This window comes from Coenobita brevimanus, chromosome 71 (genome assembly GCF_032717465.1).
Source record: "Coenobita brevimanus isolate Jiangsu-jjx chromosome 71, ASM3271746v2, whole genome shotgun sequence".
NCBI classification, from domain to species: domain Eukaryota; kingdom Metazoa; phylum Arthropoda; class Malacostraca; order Decapoda; family Coenobitidae; genus Coenobita; species Coenobita brevimanus.
This window is the reverse complement of record NC_137024.1, coordinates 58,105,494-58,120,480: the sequence shown is the minus strand read 5'-3', so window position 1 is coordinate 58,120,480 and position 14,987 is coordinate 58,105,494. Positions and strand designations below refer to the sequence as shown.

Below are 14,987 nucleotides of genomic sequence, written 5' to 3'. Positions count from 1 at the left end.
GCAACATGGTAAGGCAACTAGTTAAAGTTTGCTAGTATATTATTCCACCAGCTTCACTTTTTTAAGTGTACATCCAAACACAAAAAATTAACATTCTTACCTGAACTATGACTCTGTTGGCTGGATGATCCAGCCTGGCCAAGTTTCCCTGTAAAACACATACAGTACAAGATTAAACAGTCAGCAAATTATATCCATCCATCCATCATCTAATCCATTGTTGCCCCATGAGAAGAGTGGGGCTAGGCAAGTTGGTCCTGACATTTAAGATGAGAGTGACCACTCTCGCTCATCCCTGAGTGGCATTACATGAGCAATAAACCCCAACCACCCCTTGGATATAAATCTGCACAGGCTCAGTCCAGCTGGAGCGCCTTACATAATGTTAAGCCATGAAAATCATGGTGACGTTTTTTCCAATAACATTTTTCTTTTTTATCATTAATTTTTCATACTAACCTAATAATTTTTTTTTCTCACACATACACAAGGTGTATTAGGATATAAGATATGCACTGCAATGTTTCATATTCTTACATTTCTTGTTATCTAATACTTCCATTTTATTTTCAGGCATGATTTGATGAGGGCTGATAATTTTCAGCTCAACAACTACACCTATGGGAGTTCCAAGGTAAGATACTCAGTAGGGAAGGTATATTTACAGATTAATAAAGATTCTTCTATTGTGAATATCAAACGCTGACCTCTGATTCGTCGTGTGTAATAGTCGTCGATCTCATCACAGTAGAGCTTAGTGATCTGCATGGTGGAGCCGGGGGTGGTGGGGACAAGGACCTCCACCTGGCACATTTCACGGTCCTCAGAATAATCAATGGGGCAGCGGCTTGGGTCTGGTACAAGCAAGTACTTCTTGCAATGAGTCTCTGCAAGCTCCAGCTCCAAATGGTACTTGGTCCCTTCACCAGTAGTCTGCATCACAACAGTGTCATAATTACACATGGACTAGAAAGATATACAAAATATGTGAGAAATATGAAGACAGCTTTGAAGCACTCAGACAACTGACCAATTTTAACACAGGCGAGAGTTTAAGTACATCAGTGCAATAACAAATGAGATGTAAATATATTTGGGAGATGGAAAGTAGTGTGGCATAGGGAAGGAAGGTGACTGGTGCTATGAAGGTCTTGATACTCAACAGTAATCTGAGTGTGGAGGCTGCAAGAGGATTGCATGAAGGTGTCTTCATGCCCATATTAACCTATGGGTGAGGAACTTTGGTGTGACATGAAAAACAAGTGTGAAGAGTAACAGCAGCAAAAAATGAGATTAGTGTACTGAGAAATGTATGTGGAGTGCCATGAGTTAGGAGAGGATAATCAGTACAACAATATGGTTAATGAAGTATGTGGAGTAAGGAAGCCTGCTGATAAGAGGACTGAAGACAGTGTTTATATGTTAAGATAATATGCAGAGAATGGATGTAAACAGGGTAATGAAAAGGTTATATACTGTATATAAAAATGAGTTTGATGGTGGTAGTTGGCATGGTAAGTCAAGGAGTAGGTGGATGGTAATAATTAATGAGTGTAAGAAAGCTAGGTATGGAACTGACAAGACTAGAGAATCAATAGGGGATCAGGCAGATTGAATCAATATTATGTATGGAGGAGGACATGACAAGGGTTTGCCATCCTCCTTTTTTTTCATGTTGACAGATGATGTCTGTTGGGTAATGTGAAGCACATCTATACAGAAAAATACCAATATAAGATATATGACTGACCTGCAAGTGAGATGAGACCACTTGCGTTAGTGCATACAGCTCCTCTTCATCCCCACGGAGATTGTACTGCTCCACTACAAAGTCTGCTACGGACGACACAGTAGAGTCATTGGTAGCCACACTCTGGTAGCCAGCCGAGGCATCGGCACTTGCATCCAAGAATGGGTGGTTGATTGGAGTGAAGGAACTCAATGTGGGCATCAGTTTCTGCAAGTGTAACATGGGTGGTATATCAAGTCTCTGTTTACAGAATATGGACATAGCATAGTCTGCTTTCATCACCATTCTACCCTAACCAATTTTCCTACAGTTTTAACAGCATACGTAATGTCCAGGAATAAGAAAAGACTGTAAAAGTTGGACAGGCTGTCAGTTAAGTGCCCAATGAACTGGCCTCTACATGCATTCATTCAGGCTTTGAAAATGTTCAGTTTCAATATGCATCCACATGTATGCTTCATCGTACTGTCACACACATTACGTGTGAAGTAATGCCAACTGTTCTAGTGAAGTTCTTTTTTGCTAACAGTCGGATTGAGCTGATGAAGGTTTATATCCAAGGGATGGTTAGGGTTGATTGCTCATGTAATGCCACTCAGGGATGAGTGAGGCTGGTCACTTTCATCTTACATGTCGAGACCAACTGCCTAGCCCTGGGCTCCTACGCTCCTCATGGGGCAATGTAGGATTGGATGATGGATGGATGGATGGATTACTTATGAAGGTTCCACCGCCATTTGTAAAGCTGATTTGCCAGTTTTCCCCAAATTCCAATAGCAGTTACAGAAAAAAAAAAAAAAAGTAATATGTCGGAAGACATTACTGACTTAGTGAGGACTGCTTGTTTTACAGAAAGGAGAAAGACTAAGACATAAGCAAGTGAAGAGAAAAGGAAGTGGTCATCCCACCCCTACCTTTTTTAAGTAGTCATCTAAGTCATCACAGCTGAGGGAGATGATCCTGCGGGAGTTTGGTGTTTGAGACCCAGGCTGGTTGTGTACTTCTGCCTCACACACCTACCAGGCATCAGGACGCAACATCAGTTAAGGAGAAACTAAGGTATGTATGACTACTGAGGCAGTGAATATCTTTTTCATTTTATTCTAGCTATCTCCTGTTTTATTCAGCTACAGTTACAGTACTATTATGAATACTGTATTGTATAATGAAAAGTTGATAAGGTATATTGTTGTATTGTCATAAATTTGCATGAAAATTCATACGCTGTGTGACTGCCTGCCCTTGGTTTATGGTTTGCTTGGCCAAACAAACCAGGGTTATGCAACAGCAACAACTTAACTTCCTTATCCATAACATGCAGTACTATAAATACTATTCTTTGCTATACAGTAGAGAATGCTACACACTTACTCAGCATGAGACAGTTTGCACTTTTAACTGCACTGCAGTAATTAAACAATTTTATACTGTGTACAGGTCTGTAATATTAAATATAAAGGCATAAGAGGTAAATTACTGAAATAGTGAATTTTCATTCATTCATCCATCATCCAATCCTATGCTGCCCCATGAGGAGCATAGGAGCCTAGGGCTGGGCAAGGTGGTCCCGACATTTAAGATGAGTGACCTGCCTCACTCATCCCTGAGTTGCATTAAGTGAGCAATAAACCCAAACCACCCCTTACCCACTAAACCACCAGGTGCCATAATTTGGTTATATGGTTACCACTCAGCATAGTAAATGGTTTCCTGGTGTACAGGAATCCATTTGGCATGACTTTACACTAAATGACAAGCGAAATGGTTTCCTGTACACCAAGAAACCCTTTACGATGCTGGGTGGTAACCATATAACCACATTATGACGCCTAGTGGTTTAGTAGGTGAGGTAATTAAGGCCCTCCAATCGGACTGAGCCTGGGCAGGTTTATATCCAAGGGTTGGTTGGAGTTTATTTCTCACTTAATGTCACTTAGGGATGAATGAGGCTGGTCACTCTCATATCAAATGTCAGGACCAACTTGCCTAGCCCTGGGCTCCTACACTCCTCATAGGGAAGCACAGGATTGGATGATGGATAAATGAATGAAAATTTACTGTTTTAAATAGTGAAACTGAAGATATATTGGGTGTGCCTAAGCATGGTCATATCCAGTGCTGCAAAGGAACATCCAAACCTCCAATTTCTTAGTAATTTATTGAACAACTATGAGCTTATATGGTTAGCTTGTATGCCTCATGACAAAGGTCATTCAGCAAAAATGCAGAAAATTCAAACACTACGCTGTTATCAGGAGCTTCACACTTGTCAAGATTTGAAAGACTGTCTACATTTTTATGATGTCTTTTAAAGAACTACATCCTCTCTGTACCTCATTTTTTTTTTTTTATACATATCTCCTTTTGCTTCTAAATCCACTGTAGTTAAATTACAAAATGATTGTCTATTCAAATTCCATGTACCACTGCACATATTTTGAGTTGCCAGTTTCCTCCAATATACAGTACCATTTGTATGAAAGTTGTTGTGTTATATTGGAACTCATTTCTTGACTTATAGCAAGGACTGCCAGTGTAACCACAAGACTATGTTTTTACTAAGGAGGAGTCATCTTACCTCAGGTTCCTCTCTTGGGTCAAAGGCACAGTGCTCGCCCAGACCGGTGGCGGGGTCATGTTTGTTGCAGAGTGTCTCCCCAATCTCCACTGCAACATGATACACTGCCACACCTGATATCACCTGCAATGGCATACAGACACATCAGTTAACAAACATTTACTAACATCACATGCACAAAGACACACCAAGACATCTACTGACATTTTTCCTGTGGTTGGTGTACTGGATACAGTATTTTATTAAAGCTTATTACAAGATGGGTTTGTTCAAGTGGGAGAAATCCTAGCACGTTAAGTTTCAAAGACTATTTACAGTAACTCTGCTACTGGTACAATGAAAAATTTTCTTTAGGCTAACACTAAGATGTTTGTTCAGTCAAGAGTACCTGTAGAGTCAAATATTAAACCATGCAGTATTTTAAAACTATACAGTGGTGTAATCAACAAGCAAAACTCTGTTTTCCAGTTGTGTCACTGAAGTTTCTGTTGATCATGCAAGTCTATACTTTATTATCAATCTCTTTTACATATTGTCTACTATCTATGGTTGAGGCATCCATACAGAGTCGTTGGTGAAGACCAACTTTGTGGAATGGTGTCAAGTAATAATATATGGGTACAGCAGTGATTATGATAAGGATATTGCCAAGCATCAGTGTAGAGTGACTGACCTGTGAGGAAGCTTCGTGCACCCTGATGAACTTGTTATACTCTGTGTCGTCCTCCAGCCGGTTGACCTCTGCCACCACTGCCCTCACCACCTCCATCGTTGCTGCATCCACCTCCACCCCACTGGTGCCTGGAGCCATCCCAATACCAGGAGCTGCCCCTAGGCTTGTACCATGGCTCATTGGCACTATGAATTCATCCTGGGTCGAGGCTGAATACATCTCTTTGTCTTGACACCTGGGGAATGCAGTATCACCGATCTAGAGTTAATACAATGTAAGTAAATTTTTTTCTTCTTTTGATGTTCATTTTTGTTGCATAGTTCATGTTAAAGTACAGAAAAATTGGCTCCCAGTGTTCTCTTGTTTTTAAAAGCTGATTTGCTAGTTCCTCCTAAATATAATATCAGCTATAGGGAAAACACAGCAATAAACTGGGGCATATCCCTGAATTACAATGAGGTACCTGCATGACACTGACCCTTACTTGCATATTTTACTCTATCACTGCATGATTCTGTTCATCTGAGAGAACACCTGCCAGTCAGAGACTGAAAAACTATCTCCAGTAACCATGTTGTTGTTAATGATGTAAGTAGGAATATTCTTTAGTGACACTGGACAATTTTGTTAGTCAAGAGTAATCCTAACATCCAAATGGTGATTGTTGCCCAATTAAGCAAGGGACCATGACAATAACAACAGCACAATCTCACCTAGCCATTACAAGGTCCCTAGCAGGTATCCAAGGCTGGTCAATCACATGGAGGTCACAGATCTCAGTGGAATCAGTGGGGTCTGGGTTGCAGAAGGTTCGGTTCACATCCACACCAGTCACCATCTTCTTGCAGTCAGTGTCTACCAGTTCAACTGTCAGGAAGTATTTGATGCCAGCTACAACCTGGAGGAAGAGGCAGAGGAGTTAGAGATGGAATAGAGTGAAACTGGAAGTGTTTATTGGGGAAAAAAAAGAAAGGAGTGGGTAGGGTAAACAATGGTATGGAACATCAAATGGGTGTAATAACACCTTCATTAAGAGGCAGAACAAGTAACGGTATGAGGGGGAAATTACAGTTTGTGAAGAGGAGGAAGCAGATAGGATGATATGACGAAAAGTCAGGGAAATGGTAATGGTGAGATAGCAGACAAACTATGGAAGGAAGCAGAATGGGTGATGCAGTTGTAACCTGAGAGAGGAGACAGAGATTGATGCAGTGGTGGGGAAAAGGGTGATAGGAACAAAGGTAAGGACAATTTACAGTAACTTTACTCAAAGCTTTGGACACTGAATATAGCGACTGTAACAAATGAAGTACCTGACTGTGAGCCCTGATGAGGCGAACGATGGTATGCAGTTCATCATCATCGGTGGATCGGTCATACTCTGTTAAGGCAAATTCAGCTATTTCTAGCACTGTGGGGTCGGTGAGCGGGACAGGCTGAGGGCATCCCAAACATGGTGCCTCCACAGCCACCACAAGCTCCTCTTCTGCCAACACTCCTGTCCTCTGTAATAAACACATATTATTAGGAGAAATGTAATATGCTCTCTTAATGTTCATATACAGTAATACATATGTTTCTTCTCGGTCTCTTGGTACTATATGTGCTTTTTCTTTTTTTTTCTGTCCACTTTCTTTTCTGTATACTTGTATGTTGTACAACCCTGGCATTGTACTGCATCTTAGCTGCAGTAATTATACATGAGTGTATAGTAAGTATTGCAAAGATTTTAAAATAATATTTCTTTTAACACTAATAGTAAAATTATTTGGCTAGCAATAATAATTTTTGTTTATGGTTCTACATGTATATACAGTATAATTTCTTGCATATCCAGTACAGAATTTTTTTCAAGTACTGTTTCTGTTTACTGTTTCCATTAATAGTAATATGTTCATCATCATCATCAGCATTTTAACCATGTTTCCCACTTACATGAGGAGGGAGAGATCCTGAAACAGGGACAGGAAAGTATATATGTCAAGATTCAAGTCAGTGTTTAAGTTGGATACATTGAAGAAGAAGGATTAGAAAAAAAAAAAAGGCTTATTAGTGCATACATCCTCATGTTACACCTAGACTCATTCAGCAAATATACGGTAGAATGTATGTACAGTAAACCGATAAGCTCAAGTACAGTGATGAAGGGCTTTTTCCCGCACCACAGCATGAGGACAAAAACTGGTAGTACTAATGCACACTGCAAAAAACATGCTCTGCCCTTGAACTTTCCTTCCTTCCCTTCCTATATCTTCCCTCCCCTATCCCCTCTTCTCTCTTTTCATCATCTTTTTTCTCCTGTTTCAGCCCTTCCCTCCCTACCTCTTCTCTCATCTCATCATCCTCCCACCTCCTACTCTCTCTGTCTTTCTGTCTCTTCTCTTTCCTCACCTCACGTTATCTTTTTTCCTCTTCTCACACCTCCCTCCCTAAGAAACCCCTCATCTCTCCCCTTTTCTCACCTTCCATCAACTTACTTCTTTCCCTTCCCACCCCTCCCATCTCTCCTCTCATCCCTTCCCTTCTATTTTTCCTTCATCTAATCCCTTCCCCCCCTGCTCTCATCCCTTTTCTTTTTCCCCCTCTGCTTTCCCCCCATCCTCTATCTCCCACTTCTCTCATCCTCTGTCCTCTCTGTCATATCTCCCCCCAACTCTCATCATCTCTCCCTCTTCTCCAGTCCTCCTCCCTCTATTCTTTCCCTCTTCTCTAATCCTCCACTCTTTATTCCCTTCTCTCCTCTCATCCCTTCCTTTCCTCCCACTCTTTGTTCCTCCCTGCCTCTTCTTTCTTATCAACTATCCTAATCTTTCTTCTTCACACCACACTCTCCCTCCTCTAATTTTACTTAAATTAACCTAATGGAAAACAGGATGGTGACTATTCTAGAATCTAGGAAAATATACAAACTATAGTATATTTCAAAATACCATATCCCAACTCTAATATTTTTACTTCTTTCCCTAACTTCTCACAGTGGATGTCATCAAAATCACTGAATGTGGTGTCATCTTCAAGCAAGACCACTGTTTTCATAATGCCTTTCTTCCCCCCCCCTATCTTTTTCAACACTCCCTCCCTCCGTTCCTCTACTATTCAGTCTCCCTTCCCTACCTTTTTCTCGCAGTGGATATCATCAAGATCATCAAGTATGGGGATGACCTCAAGTGTCGCCAGGCTGTTGGGGCTGTGCACAACTATGACGGAGCAGACATAGGGTTGGCGGGTGTTGTCGTGAGGGCAGGGGCGTGGATCCATCGCCTGCTCGGGGGACTTGAGGCACAGGGTGAAGCCATACTCAACATTCACCTGTACCTTCGTGGTGTTGGTCACTGGATCATACTGGTAAGGAGAATGATGTTAGGATCACATTAGTTGTAAAAGTACTGTACTGTATTTTTAAAGTATAGTACATCATTATTAGTAACAGCAGCTCTGCATCCACCTGTACCTTTGTTCTGTTGGTCACCAAATTGTATTACTGTAGCATGAGGGAAGATGGAGGGGAATACATCACATAAACTGTATAATTAATGTATTCAGGCCTTAAAAATTCTTGGTTCCATCCCACAAACCAAACTTCGTTTGTGCTCTCATCATTAAAGCCTTAAAAATTCTTGGCTTCATCCCATCCATTTAAGGGTCGTATTGTAAGTCGCTCTAGAGATTTTGTAACACCTGAAAGTTATTTAGTCTGCAGACTGGATGATGATGATAACATTACACTGCAGTATCCTCTTGTATGTCACTGGTTCTGAGTATGCCGACATTGTCAGGATGTATGTACCATACAAGGGTATGTTCTGGTGTAATATACAAAGTAAACTTCAATGGAAAAAGTGCTATAAACCCTCTTGTGCCACCCGCAATATAGCACTAACCATCATCTTGCCACAATTTCATTCACTGTATCACTTCTTCAATTTTAGTGGTTCAATATTCAAGCCTTCAGAATTCTTGGCTCCTTCCCACCGTCTAAGTCTCACCTAGCCACAAATACAAGCATCATTTTCTCTTCTGCTTGGTAAGACAGACTGAGGTTAATCAACATTCAAAAGTTTTTTTTCTCTCTCTCCATCCCACACACTGAACTTCATCTTAACTTCTCCAATCTGATGATGCAATATTCTTGTTTATTCTTGCTGCATGCGTATGATATTATTCAGCTTGGAAAGGAACTAAAGTACAGCTACGGAGGTATTAATGAAGGCTAAATAGAATCATCAGAAGGCAGCTTGATGAAAATGGAAGATACCGGTGTCATTGAACTGAATGAGTTAACACGTGTCATAAACTCACCCTAATGTTGCTCAAGTCATAGTCAACCATGTGGCCACGGAAGTCCGAGTCCGAGCCACGATCTATGAAGCTGAATGCTTCAGCCACCACCTGCTGCTCCTCCACCTCCTGTGGCAGTGTGTTGAGGGCCAGCTCTGAGGGTGAAGTCGCCAGGAGGGGAGGGTGACCACCGTAATTCTTAAAATCGGTATCGTCTTCTGTGTCTGCACATCTGGAGTTGGGACAGAGAATATGTGCAGTTAGATTAAATTAGGTTAGATATGGTTAAGTGAGGTGAGATCAGGTTATGGTATATTACCATAACTCTTTCACTGGTGTTGGAGAGGGATGCCTTCCTATAATGGCCCCAATATACAGTAAGCAGGTGGTCCCACTGCATGGTGATACAAATGTCCCTCATCTCCCTCCCTGTTCCCTAAAAGAAGGATGATGGACTGCAGAAGGGCAGCTTCAGCATGCAGTCCACCAGGTTCATATCCACATGAACCTTGGGCCATAGCTTTACTATGATGACCTATTTTCAGGTTTATTCTTGCCACCAAATGGTTTCATTCAACTTAGGGATGACTTTTCAAACTGGAGGGGTCAGATATAGCCTTCAATACTACCTTCACTACTCGGGGTCCCTCCTAAGTTGAATAATAATGTGGTGGCTGCTTGATTAAAATGAAAATGGTGTCATCATAGGGAGGGGATTAAATGAGGGTAGGTCAGGTAGTTAGGTAGGGTTAGGTTAGGAACAATTTTGTAGAGTTAAGTTTTATTATGTAGTTAGACAAGGTACAATAAGGCAAGGCTACTTTTAGTTAGGGTAGGTTAGGAAAGATTATATAACTGTAAGAGTAGGTGCAAGCATAACAGAAAGATATGGATGGAAGAGAGGACATTAATTAAAATAAAGTAAGAAATGAAGGGCAGAGGATGCAAGGATGAATCAAGGAAGGAAAATTTTCCCACTTCAACATGGCATAGGAACTAATGCATGTTGGGAGGAAGAGGAAGAAAAAATTGTGCAGACAAGGGAAAATATATCAAAATGGGGGATTAGGATGGTAAGGAGACATTGTGCAAGGATACATGGAGGAATGGGGAATAAGCAAGGTCACAGAGGAGGAAGAGAGGGACACAAGGGTTACTGTATGCGAAGGATGAAGAGGTGACATGTCAGGGAGGGAAATGCATGTGTGAGGGAGAAGGAGAGGGTGAGAGGAAGGGAAGAAGGGAGGGACAAGAGAGTTAAGATCACAGGAGGGATGGAAGGGTAACAGGTGAGCCGAGTGTGTTAATGGCAAAAGGGTAAGACTGAAAGGATGAAAGGTTAACGTGCAAGAGGAAGGGAAGCGACATTAAAAGGGTGGGGGTTAAGGAAGTGTGAGTTGGAAGACTGAGTGGAGTAGGGTGGAATGCTAAAGGGTAGGGTGAGGGAGGAGAGGTAACAAAGGTAATGTAAGTGGGAGGGTGGCAAACAAGATTATAAAGGTGAGGGTTACAGAAGTGGGGGTAGGAAAGGGTAACAAGATAGGGACAACGTGTTGCAGAGTTGAGAAAGAGGTGGTGTGAGGATGTGGGTTGCAAGGATGGTGTGATGAAAGGTGCAAGAGATAGGAAGGAAAACAAGATTATAAAAGTTAAGGTGAAAGGAACGGTTGCAGAAAAGGGCAATGAGGGAGGGACAGAGAGGGTTGAGTTGCACAATGAGGTGGTTAAAGGTATGGGGTTGCAAGGATGGTGTGAGGTAGGGGAAGCTGCAAATGGATAAAGAAAGAGCGAGGGATCGAGGTGAACAAGAATAAAAGTGAGATTTAGTGGAAAGAAGGACAACTTGAGAGAGAGAGAGAGAGAGAATGTATGAGAAAAACAGTATGAGAACAAGAGTACAATATGAAGGCTGTGAGAAGGTAAACAGGTCCAATAATCACAATAAAACTCACTTGCTGGACAGGTGGCTAAATCATGTATCACTGTTTTCAGGGGTAAGGATAATAGAGAGAGAGAATGTATAAAATGAGAAAAATAGTGTGAGAACAAGAGTACAATATGAAGGGTGTGAGAAGGTAAACAGGTCCAATAATCACAATAAAACCCACTTGCTGGACAGGTGGCTAAATCATGTACCACTGTTTTCAGGGATAAGGATAAAAACCCCTAAATTGGCCAGCCCTCAAACTGTTCCTTGATAATAAGTAAAAACACAGCCTTGCCAACTGCTAGCAAACATACATACATACATGTATTCTCTCTCTCTCTCTCTCTCTCTCCATTCATGCACACTTTCTCTGAAATGCACATCCTATCTGTCTCTCACACCCCCCTCCCACACTCACTCTCACACACACTCCCTATCTCATACATCTTCCTACACACACCCTGTCTCTCATCCTCCACCCATCCTCACTTATTCTCAAACACCTTCTCTCTTTCCTTCACACATCAACCTTTCAGTGTCTCTCAAACACACTCCCTATCTCTCCACATCCTACATCCCACTGTCTCCCTCTCACACACCCTCCACCCACTTAATCACATTTACCAGTAACTAAATATCTAAACCCTGGACTCACTCACCTTGAGACCACCTTGGGATAGTTCAGTGGACCACAACTATTAGCTGGCCTCCAGCAAGCAAGAACATACCATTAACAACCCTCAGACCTTCAACATGCTATGCCATATAAAAACAAGTTCATGTCATCTATATTACAAATAGAACAGCCCTCAAATTATTGTCACCTAAAATCAGTTACTTGTGGCATCTACGTAATAACTAGTACAACCAGTAAACCCTTAAATTGTTGTCACCATAAAATGACTACTTATGGCATCTGTATCATTAGAACAGCTCTCTGGCCTTCAAATTGCTATGCCACCAAAAACTCATAGCATCCATATTTTCATCAGATAGTCCTCAAAATGGTATGTCACCTAAATACAGTTACTTAGTACCATGCTCATGTCATCTATATGTATTGTCATCATAACATTTAAATTTTTGTCGCCTAGAAAAAAAAAACCTCGTGCCATTTAGTTTATCATTAAGAGTAACCAGGATTTACTGTCACCTAAGAATAAAACTCTTACAGCATTTATATTATCCTTTTCTTGCTCATTGTGGTCTGCTATAATTACTTTTTCTTACAGACTAGGGCTCACCTGGCCAGACTGTGATATAGTCACCACCTGTCCTAAAAAGTACCAGCATTAAATACCACTCACACAGAATCCACTCCCCCTCACTACAGTTACTACATCACAAAACATCTGCCCACCACTGATCCAACCGCAACACAGAAACCTTCACATTACCTTCCTTTAATGATCCATAGCAGCACAGTAAATCTGTGTTATATATATATATATATATATATATATATTTTTATGTATTATATTTTGCTATGAAATTTACAGAAACTGGCAAACAATGTTCATCTTCTTCTGTAAAGCTGATTAGCCAGTTCCCTCAGTTTACAGTACTAAGTGTAAGAAAATGCGTAAATACTCTGGAACACAGCCTTGACTTATCACGTGGACTGCCTGTAAATACTTGACTCAGCCCAGTATCTGCAGTCAAATGGAACAACATTATGAACTAGATAACTCTGACACTTTATTGTATTTCCACCATTCTACAGTATGTTAACACAGCATGGTGTATTTTTTTACAGCTATATGTATAATACTGCCATGCTTCATTTGAACTGAAAATTTTTCAATTGGAGAGGTTAGATATAGCTCTCAAGAATCCCTTCACAGCTAGAGATCATTCCAAAACTGATTATAACTGACTGGTTGTGGCCTGATCAAAATGAAAACTGTTATCAGACTGAAGGGGTTAGACTTTCCCTCAATGACCCTGCCAGTACAAGATGTCTCCCTTACAGTGAACAAAAATGTCCCTATGCTAGAGTTAACTGGTATTCTCAGTCCTTACTGTACACAGCTGGTCAGTTCTGAAACTTTCCTTCCTCATCTTTCATTTCCATTATCTATAATCCTCAGTATTTAAATACAAATTGTCAAGGCATTTTAAAATGTGTGAAGCTTGAATCTGACCTTTTGTTCATATCTTTGTAAGCTGACAGCTTACGTAGTGTATGAGCCTCTGGTTCATTATTACTTTGCATAGAAAAAACTACATATCACTCCATTCCCATACTTACCTTTCCTAACCCTGACATCATCATTATCATTACTGACAGGGGATGGCCATAACAAAACCAGACCTTATCTGATCTCACAGTCTTCTCTCATTCAAACACTTCTCTTCCTCTTTCTTTTCCCTCACCATTATTCAGTACTGCTTCATTCTCTTCCATACAGCACAAGGTATGCCTCCACCAACCTTGACTTCTCTTGGATGATCTTGGTGGAGTTCAGCCATGACCGTTCCCAGACCACCACCTCACAGATGTATTCATCTTCATGTGGGTCAATCTGGCAGCGATCCACGTCTCTGGTGCCACGTGGGCATTGTGTCTCCGCTGCACGCAAGGTAATGTAGATCAGCTGACCAGACACCACCTGAGAGAGAGAGAGCCATATGGTTAAGTACCCTCCCCACATCATTCTCAGTTTCCTTCTAAGTAGCAAAACAATAAAAACAAAGCTTCCTCTTCCAGATAACAAGTAACAAAACAAAAGGATATAGCTGCTACTTTTTGCCATCTATTATAGACCAGCAAGAGGTAAGAGTTAATGGGGAGGAAGGTGGGAAAAGATGCCAAAATGGGGAGGGATGAGGGAGGAAGCGATTACGGGAGAAAAGGTGAGGTGTGATGATTGTAAGGGGAATATGGGGAAGTATGATCCAAAAGGGGGTAGCAAAGGATGAGATCAGGAGTGGAGGGGAAGAGGAGAGTAAATATTTGAATGGAAGAGGGGGGTAAGGGATGGGTAGAGAGATAGGGGTGGGGCTGGGGGGTGAGAGGTAATGGGAAGAGTGAGGGTGGGAGTGGGTAAGGGTGAGTCACATGCTTTCCACACCCTTCACACCGCTAACCTTGACCTCCTCCTCTCACATTATACTCAGCAAAAATGAAGGCTGGTCTGCTCTCCTCCGCGTCGTTCTCTCTCTCTCTCTCTCTCTCTCTGTCTCCAGTAATAATTATTAAGCGTGTAATATGGACAGACAGTTAACCATAATAGCTTATAGTCCTCTCTTATCGCGTAGGCTTAGGTGGCTCTCTACATATTTCTTGCACCACTTCCTTACTAGCTTATCTCTGCCAATGATAAGTTGTTAGTTTTTTTTTATTTTAATTGTACTCTCGTGCGATAGACTGCTACAGACCAGTCAGTATATAGCGTTTAATAAAAGATGAAACCAATGACAACATAGCAGGGCGGATATTGCTGCAAGGACGAAAATTGTGCCCATGTCATAAAAAGTTTTTAAAATAGCAGATCATCCGCATTTATTTAAGAACATTCACTAAGCTTCACAATAAATTCCAGCATCGAGAAAAAACCCAATCGTCAGGAACTGAAAAATGCGATGTATAGTCGGTTCTGAAAATTAATAATCTTTTGATTACGACGACTCTGTATCAAAGAGACTAGAGTCGGTCCTTAACGTCCCCTTCACAAACAACTTCGCTCTGTTCTAGTTATTTTCAGACATTGTCTCGGACTGAATGGGTTTTTCACTACGACACAGTGGGATATTTTAGCATCAAAGCTAATTTACCACT

The 14,987-nt window shown here is 41.2% G+C and overlaps 1 protein-coding gene across 4 annotated transcripts in view; it reads right to left on the bottom strand.

The window, feature by feature from the left end:
* The window catches only part of LOC145406839 (uncharacterized), a 45,727-nt gene that overhangs the window by 6,646 nt on the left and 24,094 nt on the right, over positions 1 to 14,987 (bottom strand). For all 4 annotated transcript variants that reach the window (XR_013898596.1, XR_013898597.1, XR_013898598.1 and 1 more), the window contains exons 2-12: positions 13,640 to 13,818; positions 9,301 to 9,511; positions 8,116 to 8,343; positions 6,315 to 6,506; positions 5,715 to 5,899; positions 5,002 to 5,236; positions 4,329 to 4,451; positions 2,665 to 2,766; positions 1,751 to 1,957; positions 708 to 933; positions 101 to 148 (exon numbers count right to left, since the gene is read on the bottom strand). Coding sequence is in view for 1 of the 4 variants with exons in the window: in XM_080277946.1 (XP_080134072.1) it covers positions 101 to 148; positions 708 to 933; positions 1,751 to 1,957; positions 2,665 to 2,766; positions 4,329 to 4,451; positions 5,002 to 5,236; positions 5,715 to 5,899; positions 6,315 to 6,506; positions 8,116 to 8,343; positions 9,301 to 9,511; positions 13,640 to 13,818 (1,936 nt within the window). In the remaining 3 variants the exon portion in view is untranslated. The remainder of the gene's footprint in view (positions 1 to 100; positions 149 to 707; positions 934 to 1,750; positions 1,958 to 2,664; positions 2,767 to 4,328; positions 4,452 to 5,001; positions 5,237 to 5,714; positions 5,900 to 6,314; positions 6,507 to 8,115; positions 8,344 to 9,300; positions 9,512 to 13,639; positions 13,819 to 14,987) is intronic.